The 13,024-nt window shown below is 38.8% G+C and overlaps 1 protein-coding gene across 15 annotated transcripts in view; it reads right to left on the reverse strand.

The window, feature by feature from the left end:
- Positions 1–13,024, reverse strand: part of AGAP1 (ArfGAP with GTPase domain, ankyrin repeat and PH domain 1) — a 373,475-nt gene that overhangs the window by 196,338 nt on the left and 164,113 nt on the right. For all 15 annotated transcript variants that reach the window (XM_080600161.1, XM_080600158.1, XM_080600167.1 and 12 more), the window contains one exon: positions 7,534–7,661. In XM_080600161.1, the coding sequence (XP_080456287.1) occupies positions 7,534–7,661 (128 nt within the window). The remainder of the gene's footprint in view (positions 1–7,533; positions 7,662–13,024) is intronic.

Genomic DNA, 13,024 nt, shown 5'->3' on the forward strand with positions numbered 1-13,024 from the left:
CGCAGGCTGGAGCTGGCTCTGCTCTCACATGGGGCAGCGCCGGGGCCCTGCGCACAGAGGCCTCCCTGCAGCCCCCGCCACCACAGCCTTACCATGTACACACAGTACAGGCCACCCCTCACCTCCGTGAAAAACATATTTAGGAATTATCATTAAAATACACATTCAACAGCATTCATCACGCTGTATTCACAAAGTTCATTTCCATCAACAAAAATAATTCCGCACACCAAAGTCAACGTGACATCACAATGCTGACAAAGGTGAACAGTTTACACGCACTCCACCTTTTGTCCCTTTAACACCTTACAACAAATTCTGCACAGTTACTACACTCCGGCAATGTCCAGTCCACATTTTGCCTGTTAACTCCCAGTTATCATCCTTATCCCAAATTCTGTGCCCTCCTGCTGGGCGCCAGAAAGGACCGTGGTGTTTTAACACCAATGGGCAGCTCAGCTCCACCACGCTGCTCTCCCACTCCCCCTTCTCCACACAACCTTGCCACATAAATATAACAATGCGGATTTCTACCCTACGTACTCATTTACCAGACGGAGGACTTTAAGGATTCCGTAAAATTTTCCCTTTTTAATATTTTGTTATCTAATAGAAATGCTTTATATTTATTCCACTGAAGTACTACTTCATGGATTTTGAAGTGATTTATTCTGAAGGAGTAACTGCTAAACAAAGATACATACATGTTGGGCTTTCTAGTCCCCAAAGACGGATGCTCGGATACAGACTTCTATAAAAGAAGTCCTGCTGGCAATGTTTCTCTTCACACATGTGTACCTTCACTGGACTTTCAACTTTGTAAATAAAATTCTGAAATGGTTTCAAAATATACCATTTGGAAAACAAAACAAAACAACTATTTCAATAAGACTTAAAAGGAAAAAATATTCAAAGCATGAAAGCATTGAATACCAATACTAAGCAAGCTCCAACTCTTACCAAGACTACCAGTAATTAGCAAATAAATCCACTTAGCTGCTATGAAACACCTGAATAGAGAGAATGGGTTTGACCAGAACAAGCTCTGACATGACTTCCAAGTTACAGCCTGCGCAGACGGAAGCAATGAAAAATGCAACCAGACAAGCACTTGGAAAGCATATCCTTGGTAAAATCTGAGCCTAATACACTCAAAGAAATAAAGCGTGGTGAGTGGTCTCTGTCAGGTAGTTTGCATCAAGTAGGAGTCCAGTGACCTTGCCATATTAGATTGTGGAAAGCAACTTCCTGCAATCTGTATGCAAGCATTTAATAACAAGCTCACTGGAGTGAAGTACCGAATTTAGGGCACGTAGCAAATAACTTTGATTCACAGAATTTAGAATCCAAAGCCTTCAAAATCAAGTCAGTGAATCTGTACAGCACATGTAATCCAACACATAACAAATATAAACTCATTTGCTAACTGTAGACAAACTGGTCAAATTTGTGGCAGTCAAAACCAAACGAATAAGCATTCTAATTCCCCTTAAGGACATTACACACCTTAACATTACCTTTTCAGTCAAGTTTTTCCACTGCTCTCAAGACATAAACATACCTTATTCATCAGTACAAAGGGCCACTTCTGCGCATCACTGCTCTAACCACAGTCTTGGCCATGGGGACAGAGGTTAACCAAATGAACCTCGGCAGGGAAATTATTAGCCCCAGTAGAAGAAGCATTTATACAGATACATCCCTGTTGGCTTTCCTGGGTGATGGATTTTTCTGTCCTCATTAAGGCATCATGTCCATTCTCAAATGTGCTAGACTTCTGGAAGTACACAGTGCAACGATATCTTTTCTTCCTGCTAGGAAAATACACAGCCTGATGGTGGCCAATGAACTTCAGCACACTATTACAGAAAGCTATACAGATATGCTATTTCCTGAATGCACCTTGCATCAATGTCCAATACTCCATTTACAGAATAACTCTAGCATCTATATACACTTAAAGCTTTGTTACCACATGGATTGACACTGTAAAAAAAAAAAAAAACAAGGTCATGACAGCAAGCACAAATTTAGTAGAATATTGTCACTACACTGTAACCTGCTTAAGAACTCAGATGAATCCATCACTCTGGTGTCACTTGACCAACTGGGTCCATTCAATGCAGTTACCTCAAAGGAAAACACTGCCAATATGGACCATAAAACTTAAAACTTATGAGATTCCTGTTGATACCTTATTAAAAAAGAATGCTGTATACACTGTCCACAGGTTCTGTGATAAAAAAAGACTGAATCAAGCCAGATCACACACTTTCATGGATGTATTTCAGCGGTTACATATTTCTGCGTCCATTAGTAAAAAAACAAAAAAAAAACAAAAAAAACAGTGAGTTTACCTTGCACATCAGGAGCTCAGTTGTGACCTGCATTAACAAAGTTGGACTTATACTCACATTTGCTAGGGGCATGTTCCAGACTGACCAATTATACAAAGGCAGCAAAATATTCGCCTTATATAAACCTTGTATTGCCAAATTATTCATAAAGCATACATAGTAAAAACATCAGGTGAAAATGCTAAATGACAGCATAGGAAGAATAAAGCTGATTTTTTTCTCATTGACAAGTAACCCAGTCATAATGGATTCAATGTTTTTCTGCTCTCTAGATGTAACAGGACACCCTCCAAGAAAAATCATCTCTAACCGCTGCTTGAGGAGAAAATGAAGGTGGCAAGTACTACATCTAAAACAGATGAGATTGCCACAGCTTCAGGGAGCCTAAGAACTGTTGGAATAAACCAAACCTTGATCAAAAGCAGAGATTACATACTCTGTGACAGAACACAGCCACTCTCTGCACCTTCTGTTGCTGGGGAAAGAAGGGAAAAGTGCATTTCTGCAGAAATACAGGAGTCATGGAAGATTCTCTAGTCAGGACACATTTTTTCTTCGCCCACTTGTGTACAATTTTGTTCTTGAAAGACCTATTATCTCAGTCTTTCATCTAAAACCACTATAGGTGGGAATCCAATTTATTCAAGGGATCTTGGTCGTATACAGGCACACATCCAAAGATGGATTGAAGATGAAACTGTTTAGTCCTTGCCTCAGCAAAAGCTAGAAAGCTTTGATTGCATTGCCATGGAATACAAATTTTACACTAGATTTCAAACTTAGGTCCAGATAAATGACTCCGGAGATTTCAGTATGTCTAGCCCTCCACAATAAGGGAAAGTAATCCTGACAATTTAACCTCATCCTTTGGGACATATTAAGAAATTGCCCATCTAAAGAGTTTTTACCTTTTCCCTGTTATGAAAAAGAGGAGGAAAAAGCAGAACTGTCTTATTAGACCTATCAAACACTAATCACCAAGACAACTTTGAGACAACGTGGCTAAAATAAGCTGGCACATAGAAAAAAATCATCTCAGAAAAAACATTAACGACTTTCAATTAACAAAATGTGACAGTAGGCTTCAATTCTACAGTTACAGCAACTGCTTTACTATTTGGAAAATTTAAACAATAAAGTCTGAAATAGAAATTTTAAGAGATCTTAGGAAGAGATAAAAGTAGGCTCAACAAAAACTAATAGGAATATAAATAAGGTCTTGTGAGGATAAAGAAAGGAAGAGGAAGTATGCTAACAGATGCACTGAAATTTAACATGTGAAGCCTGGAGAATGCCCTTTCATATACATGTTTACTGTGCACAAGAAAGAAGGGGAATGCAAATATATATAAATTGTTTATTTTAAATAAACATTAGAGATTAGAAATAACTGTGTAAATAAGAAAGCATCATGATGTATGCTCCAATGGTATCAAATAATTTTCACTTCTTAGTTTATGTTTTGCAAATTACATGAAAAAGCAGAATGAAAAACTGACTAAGCAATATAGTCTCTTCTTCAATCAAATGTGCAAAATATAACAAAACATTTCATCCTAAATGACCCCCACTATAAATAAGATAATGGTGCCCTACTATTTAGTGCTTACCATAATCAGGTCTCATATACAGTAAAATAATGGATGATTAAGCAGACTGTGCTTTCCTTTTAATAGTTTAATTTACATATTTAGACAATCTCGCTGTAGTAAAAACTTTATAGAGGCCTAATGCACACATAAATAATGCATCTTTACAAGTTTGCAACAGGTAGCAGGGAGCAGGCTTGTATGCTAGCCATAACTGAGCTGCAATTTAGCAGTATGCTAAGCTCCATACCCTTCTCAGGTGTAACACATCTCCTAGGGGAACAACACTGCTGCACCAGGCAGGGCTACTTCACACTGAGGTTTTCTGGTGCATCTTGAACTGAGGAGGAATACACTGAAGCCTTCATTAATTAACACTTCTTCCTCTCACAACAACTCAATCTACCTCTTGAAGCATTCAGAAAGACCGGAAGCTGAACAATCCTCAGTGATATCCTTGGGTTTGAAAAGAAATTTTTTGCGTGCATTCTGTATTGCTCTGAAAGCCGACATACGGATGTGAAGTACTTATACCAAGGGTTATTGACCCTGACTATCAAAAGTTTCCAGGGAAAACCCTCAGCCTGACATTATAAAGAAAAAAAAAAAAGCTAGACAGAAGGAAAACAAAAGCAGAACCTACTGCAAACACAAATGTGCTGGTTTTTTTTGTAATTGGAATAGGAAGCATTTCATTCTGTGAAACTACGGTGTGGAAATACATAGATACCTGAACACAGACATATCGGAGAACATTTTCTAGCAGGTAATGTAACCTAGGTGCTCGTCGCTTAGGACTATTGGACATGAGTATACACATCCAACTACGCTAACAGCACTTCCACAGTTTGGAAATTTAAACTATGATATGGAGAAGCCCCTGTGTATATAAAGCCTTAGAATTTTCCCCAAGACACGCTAAGGGCTAGCCTAGGTAGGGTGACACTGTCTTGGTTTTGTTTTCTATAGCCTAAGTTCTTGACTGCATAATCATCTGGAGAGTTTGCACCAAAGTAATCCAACCATAGAAGGAGAAACATCTAATTTTATACGAAGTAATTTGTAAAACCACTACTTCTGAAAACCTTAACTCCTGTGCAGAATGCAAGTGGCAGTGCACTCTAATGATACCATTTTGATTCATGGGGGAAATCCTCACTGAAACATCATTACGTCAAAAGAGATGTTCTAAAGAACATGAGAATCTTCTTGTTAGGATCAGAGATGGTAAATTTTCCCCAAGATTATCTTAAACTCAGAACTGCAGCTGCAATGTTCTTTCAACTCTAGGATAAGAATTCAGCTCCCTTTCCTTAAACAAGGTCGCACTGACAAGTGTGGCACCAAGACAATAAGTGAAGCAGGATTATGGTCTAAGGCTGACATCAGTCTCAGAAGACAGACATCTTTGGTCAAAATTACCATTGCTTCTGTTAGAAAATTGCATCAGCTGGTAAAAGTGGCAAAGAATATTATTTCATACCTATTGAAAAAGATTTCAGGGATCCTTATCACAAAAGTTACCTTGATTTTCCCAAGTAGTTCTTATCACTGGCAAGAAGTTTACTCTTTAGGTGAAGTACTCGCATATAATTCTGTATTTGCTGCTGGTATCCAAACTGTACTTGAGTGTGAACGTGGTGAGAACCTAGATGTTTCATGTCCTTAATCAAACAAGCTTCATCAACAAAAAGGGTTTAAGAAAATGCAGAACAGAAATGCACCTGGCTAAAACTGGGTTGTACAAAGTATCACCTATCTTCTTTAGAAAGTCTTGGAAAACTATGCAATCATCAGAGTAAAAGAGGTCTTCATTGGATCCAAGAATAAGATCGCTACTGGAAATGGTGCCATTCATTCTCTACAGTTCTGTTATAGTAACTTTCCTCCTTCACCACTGAATAGGATGGGTCCAAAGACAGCCTCTACAGAGAGCATAATTCATCTCAGTCCAGAAGTATGAACATACACAACTGTCTGGAGAAATTTGTTCAGGAAAAAAGCATTTCACACACTGGGCTAGTTCCAAGTACTTGTGGCAATGACCTGGTCAGAAAGAAAGTGTAGAGGAAACATTCTTAATGTCACATATGTCAAGAAATGGAAGAACTTCTTCCATATGAGGAGCTTGTTACTTCACCATGAGGTGCTGTGGTTCTTCAGAGGAGTCACAAGCCTTAGCACCTGCTACAGAAAGAGGGATCTGAATTTCAACACTGTATTGGGGCATAATCAGCAGAAGTGAGAGTCACAGTCTGAGGTTGGTATCTGGGCTGAGCTCAAGGCAGAACATCTCGTAGCAAAGAACTCTAAGAACAAACTGGCATCTGCATCTGTAGAGTTAACTCAATGGTCAAAGTTTCCAGTAGGGCACAAAAGGAGACCAGTAACTACAAGAACAGCAGAACCAGAAACTTCACCCTGTGGTATAAATCTAAACAGAGTGCTTCCAGAAGACATTGACATGTGAAATGAGAGGGGAAAAAAAATAACTTTCCCATAAAGACAGAACAATTCTTCACTATACTGCTTTTGCCAAGAAGCAGACACACAGCGTGGGAGAAGAGTCCATAGATAGAACAAAATGTCAAATGGGTTGCTGAAGACATAACCTTAGGAAACATTACTGGTTTATATTATTGAGTTCAGACTGAAAAAGATGCCAGAAAAGCTGGTGCGTATCAGACATTTCTGTCTGCTCCAGTGAGTATCAGGAAGCTAGGTCACAGTGCTGGCCACAGACTGTAAGGGCAAGTACGATGGCCTTGTAAATTCATCTACCAAGAGAGAGCGCACAGTGGGAACACGATCTTCCTGGCTGCAAGGGTCTCAGATATGAGCAATGGAGCTTATATATACCCAAACTGTGAACATGTGCATAGCTTATCACTTGACAATAGAAAAAGATACTGAGGGAGGGTTATCACAGTGGAATATAGAAGTCAGTATTAATGTATGTGGGTAAAAAACTGTGCACGTTAGAAAATTTTGGTATTAGCCCAATGTTTCCCAAAATAACGCATCTATGGCATCAAGGCCACCAGATTTTCCTGTCATAAAGGCTTTTTTTTTTTTTTTAAAGAGCATATCTACAAATCATTAGCAACATATACTGCTAGGCCATTAGAGGGAATCATTTCACTTGAGCATAACAGAGACAGGCAATTACAACCACACACAGTGGTAACAAATGTAAAATTCTAGTGTGCCAACCACTGTGATACACCAGATATTATTTCTCAGCATACAACTGAATGAGAACAATAACCAAAATCATTGTGAGGTAATTTTAAAAAGCAGTACAGCAAATCCTGCTACTGTAACAATTGGTCTACTCAGAGCAGCAGGCTGCTGGGCATAATCAGTACTATCAAAAATGGTTTTAAAGCCAAATTACTTCACCACAGCAGTTTCTTGAAACAAAGTCAAGACAATTAAAAAGTACTGCTTTAAACTACAGATCACTGATACCTTTCAAACATACCAACTACCTATCAGGCAAGAAAAAGAGCAATGGCATTAAATATAGTAGATGAAAAGCAACCTATCGGCTCCTTTTTCAGGCAAGCATTGATTTTAGCCTGTACCTGGCTGATATGTACAGCAGAAACCTGGGCAGAACACACAGATGAGTGACTTGGAGAGTTCGGTAGGGATTTGCAGGGTCCAATCGAGAGTTGCTGTTTCTTCCTTGTTGCGACAATCTTCTGAGCAACTGAAAGAAATAAAACACAGGGGCAGATAAGCTACAGACTACACTGAAAAATATGTTAAGTCAAAAATACACAGAATACACAAAATACTAAACAGGGCATGGCTACTAAGCAGTTTTTCCATTGTCAAAGGCTGCTCCGAAAACTGACTGCAATACATCCAATTAAGATGTCAGATGCTGGTTTTCTACAATATGCTCCACATGAGACTCCACCTCTGTTCTCCACATGGATGAAATTGCCCCTGAACTATCAATCCACCAGGTAAGCGCCACTAAACCAGTAACATCGAAGCAGAAGGGGAGAAGGCAGGCGTGCAAGTTACAAAACGCAATACCAGGAATTCATACAAGAAGTATGCTCGCTAGCACAATCCAGTTTGAGTGCATTTCAGTGCTATTCACTAGCATGATCCCGGAAGGATCCTAGAAGGAGTCCTACATCACAGGACGGCGGTTCGGCAGGAAAGCTATTGCTCCCCTTTCCAAGCAGCACGCTGCAGTTTACAGTAAGGCTCGTACTCTGGGGCTGAGGAATAAGGTGGACCGTTCTGGATCACCAGCCAGGAGTTGGGAAACCAAAAGTAAGAAACATTTGAAACAAATGGCAATCAGAATAACAAAACAGAGAGGGTCCCTGACACAGAATACCTGGATTAGTGGTGCTGCACATTGCATCCAATTTAAACTAATTACAAAAAGAAGATATATCATAATTTCCAGTTTTAGCTTTTATTACTTAGCACTACTGGCACAGCTGGAAAAATGCCAGATTTATTTTGCAATTTAATGAGAAGTTTTCTACAACACCTAAAGGAAAGATTAGTATCTCCATATACAGGTTAGCACACTCGTAATAAAAAATGGAAACAGAGCTGATCTGAAATGCAGAAAAATCCATACACCTCTCCTGTAACTTTTCAATTTAAAAAAGTCCAACTATTTCAGAGACTCTGGAATTTCAGCTCATTCTGCTGTTAAGGCCTAGTTAAGATCTAAAGGCTCTCTTTAGGTCATCAATTTTTAAAAATAAAGTCCATAGGCTGCATTTGTCACCCACCTTCTTGGCTCACAAATTAAAAATTAAATAAAAATTTCCATCTTCAGAAACAGAGACTAGTGTAATGGTTAATTAAAAACACTAACTAAATTTAGTAGTGCACATAGTGATCTTCATCAAGTGATTTTAGACTACACAAGTTTCATAAAGATTCTATAAATAACTAACTGAGGCAAAGGACGCAAGGCATGGGCAGCACCTTTTGTTCCACGTGGACAGTCGATACTTGGGAGCACAGCCCCACGAGATGTTACATGAACAGAAACAAGTAACCCTAAAGGAAAAGGCAATGGATTCTAAAGGTACAATTCCTTTTACTCCTCCACATTTGACAAACAGGTTATTCTCAAAGTCATCAATCTACAGGAAAACGGAAAGACAGTAGCATGCACTGTGCCACTGGATGTGGTGCGGTGGCGTGTTTAGGCTACAATACACAGGTTTTCCCCACGCAATTTCAAAAAAGTAATGGATGGTGCATGCAGTTGTTCTTCTGTGCCGATAAGTAACAGCAAGTTCTGCCTTCCTTACCACAAGGGATACTGCTCAGATCTTCCTATACTTGGAAAGTTGCATATTGTAATTTAGATGTTATTTTTGAAACAACTATCTACTGGCACACAGAGGAAAATCAGGATTTTCTGTGGACTATGTCTACTGAAGAGAGTTTAAGGGTTCCAAGCCACCTTAGGCAATGAGATATTAACTCCTGCCATGGTATATGGCACAGGACTGGCAGGTATAACTAAGCATGGACAGCGTAATGACAAGACAGATAACGGTAAGATTTAAATGTCAGGATATTTTCTATAACAAGGGGGTGAAAATTACGTTGCACACATTAAAACATTCAAATATTTCAAGATCAAAAAATCTTTTCCAATCTAAGAATCAGCTTTATTTAAATTCAGGACTGCTAGAGAATACTGAAACTTTAATTTGTATTAAGTACACCGGAACTTTAATTCAAACCAAACATACAAACAAATTCAAACCCCAACTTTCAAATTCCATCAAGCTTACAAACTGATGTTGGATCACATTACCACTTATTCATTACTCCAAAATCATGTCATCGGTTTATTTTTAATTGTACTAGAACTTTGCAAAGGAGTCCATAGTCACTTGGACTGTCACCACCAAAACAGGTCAGTGAGGCAGAACTACAATGACTTTGGCAAAGTTGCATAGAAACTTGCTGTGACTAAACTAATAATATTCAATCTGTATTATTCAGAGAATAAAGGAAGATAATTATGTAAATTCCATGATCGCTTTGACTCAATACATTGTAACATAAGCAGAGATATTGTTTAGCAGCATAAGCATACAATTTCTTCTCAAATATAATTTTAATAACACACTGGTCTGTGGGCTTATGTTTTTCATGTAAATGAATGATGGCATAATGATGATTTAGTGCGAATACATTGTATAAAAAATGGCTTGTATATATGAAGAAGCAGCTTCATTAGTTACATCCCACCTCCAATAGGCCCCTTATCATCCTGAAAGGATGATATTAATTAATTTATTTTCCCCTGCCATATTGATCATAACCTTCATCAGCTAATCATGTTTAAATTACAGAGGAATATCGTAGCACTCTGTCATTTCAGAACCATTGGTTTATTGATCTCAAGCCTGGAAAGCCATACATAAAAATATTTTAGACCACATTAGTGAATGCAGAGAGCAAACCTAAGGTCAGATTTTAACGTATGCACATAGATTTGTCATCACATGTGGTAAAGACCTAAATTAAGACCAAAACTGAATTAAAACCACACACAAATGAAAACTACCTTCTCAGCAAAAGCTTCCGCTCTCACATGGGAGAGGTAATTAGTCAAGGAAAATATTTATCTCTCATCTTCAATCTGAATATAGGTGTTTGCAGCATCACAGTAACAGACACAATGCAGTCTTGCCCAATTATTGCTCTAGAAAGTCAGTAAAAAATCCACCACGACAGTCTGAACTCACCAACTCAAATGGGTTACTTGAATGCTAGCTGAAGTACCACAAAAGCAGACACTTTATTATTAGCTCCTTTCAGTGCCATTTGAACAGAAATGCAGATTTTGGCTGCAAAGGAGAGTTCCTGCTTACTAGAGGAGGAAGAGGGGACATTCAGCTGCACAGTTCACCCTAGCTCAAACTGCAAAGCTCATAAACACACAGACACAAAGGATGCAAGATGAATTCAACAGCTGAGCCAAGATTTTTTTAAAAAAGTCAAAATAGAATTATGTAGATTAGCATATAGCTAGAAATGTGAAGAGCAACCCACAAAGCAGCTGGAAACTGTACTCCAAAGCTTACACAGAGCAACACAAAGGGTAAGTTATCCTGTGTGCTGCAAAAATGGTAAAATTACAGTGGAAGATCTAACGTTACCTTCTTAAAATTGCGTTACAAATTCTAAAATAGACCATTCTTATCCTCAAATTTCATAGCCTTTCCCTGTTAGAAAGATGACATGCCCCCTAATGGAAATCTCCACCTGAGCTGCCAAACCTTCCCAATTCTTCCTCCATTTCGGCAACAAGCCTAATGTGCCCCACCAGAGCACGATTCTTCCTGCCTCTCCCCCTCCTTCATTAGGCAACTCGCTCTCCTTTGAGACACCAAACAGTTTTTGCTTCTTTCAGTGCAGTCATGTAGCTGTCACTCCATAATTAGACTGCATTCAATATTCAAGTGCTCACGGCTACTTGCCCTTGGATATTACGGGGATAGGAGCTTCTGAAGTACCTAAAGGAGTACCCTGACCCTTCAAAGTTTGCAACATATGAAAGACGTGACTGATCATCTGTGGGGCAATTGCCGGACTGTCAAAAGACCTACTGTGCTCTTTCTAAAGCTACCTTGAGAGAAGAGATGAAACCTAAATCTTGCCTATCAGAAGTCAACAAAAGGGGTTCAGCATACATCTCCTCAGCAGTGCTGCTGCAAAATCACATTTTCTACATCTTCTATTCTAGAGAAAAAAGCCCTGAAATACACAAAACTTAAAATGGCTGGCACTAAAAACCCCACAGACCTGCTAACTCCTGCTGCTGAGATCTTCAGACACAGTAGTTAGCGAGGAAAAAAACACAGTTAAATGGTTGTGTAGCAAGAGAAATACACCATAATTACAGGAACACTGGATCCAGAGAACAGTCGAGCTATATTGCCCGTTCGGCCTCCAAACCTGTTTCTGTTATTACGTCTTTGTTAGGACTCAAAGTGACAACTCATTAGCCACTCAGTGCTAGGAAAAATCCTTAAACCAACACACTTTGTTTCCACAACTGCAACTATAAATAGGTTCACACTGGACTTGTGAGCATCTTTGTCGGAGTATTCCTAGACAAGGAAATGTCCACAAGCATGATTTTTTCTTCCCCAACAGCAGCAACAACAAAACAGTTTAGGCAACCAAGTGGCTGTGTGGGACCTCAGCTGAAAACATACGGTAAGAATCGTTCTTCAAGAATGCCTGATGTAAGCTGTGGATACACACAAATTCTTGCTGTTAACAGAAGCTAACCTGTATACATCATTAACCAGTTTAAGACAATGTATCTTCAGATTAATGTTGAAGTGCCTGTAATTGAAACATCGTCCAGAGAAAGCCAGGCAATTTAAAAAAAAAAAAAAAGCTGTTCTACAAAGCAAATAGAGAAAGGAAAGCAGAAATATTTTTGCCCTGGAGCTTTCAGGTGTCATCTCATCCAAAAGATTATTCAGCACTTCTGAATTTAATATAAATATATTTGCTACGGGATGGTTCTAAACCAAATCAATACCAACTTAATCTGTGTGGCAGGTACCAAAAATAATCAAGACAAACATTTTAACTTTTTTTTTTTAAATCAACTGTATTCTCTGTGCTTTCACATACTCAAACTATCAGAGATGTTACTGTAAGCCATCTATCTAGATATGACAAGCTGAACAAAACGTATTTGGGAAGTCGAGAACTTTTCTGCAAATAAACAGGGATATGCCAAGAATATTTAGAATTACGAATGAGGAGAATTGATATTTAGCAAATATTTGGTCGTTAGGGAAGACCGATGCCTCTCTGTTGTACATGTACATTTAATCACAAACTAGAATGACTTGAATGTGTGTTCTGCTGTAAGGTTTAGTTAATCAAAAGCATGTGAAACTCCTGATCTGCGAGATGAATAAAATGTTCAAGTTTGGATAGAAAGCTCTCGACTTGAATGCCTCTTCTTCCATGCCTGACCTAGCTCACCAAAACAAAACGAACCTTCCCACCCCCTGCCACTTTCATCTCAAACACTACTTT

The sequence above is a fragment of the Anser brachyrhynchus genome, assembly GCF_964034855.1.
Source record: "Anser brachyrhynchus genome assembly, chromosome: 7".
Classification (NCBI taxonomy): Eukaryota; Metazoa; Chordata; class Aves; order Anseriformes; family Anatidae; genus Anser; species Anser brachyrhynchus.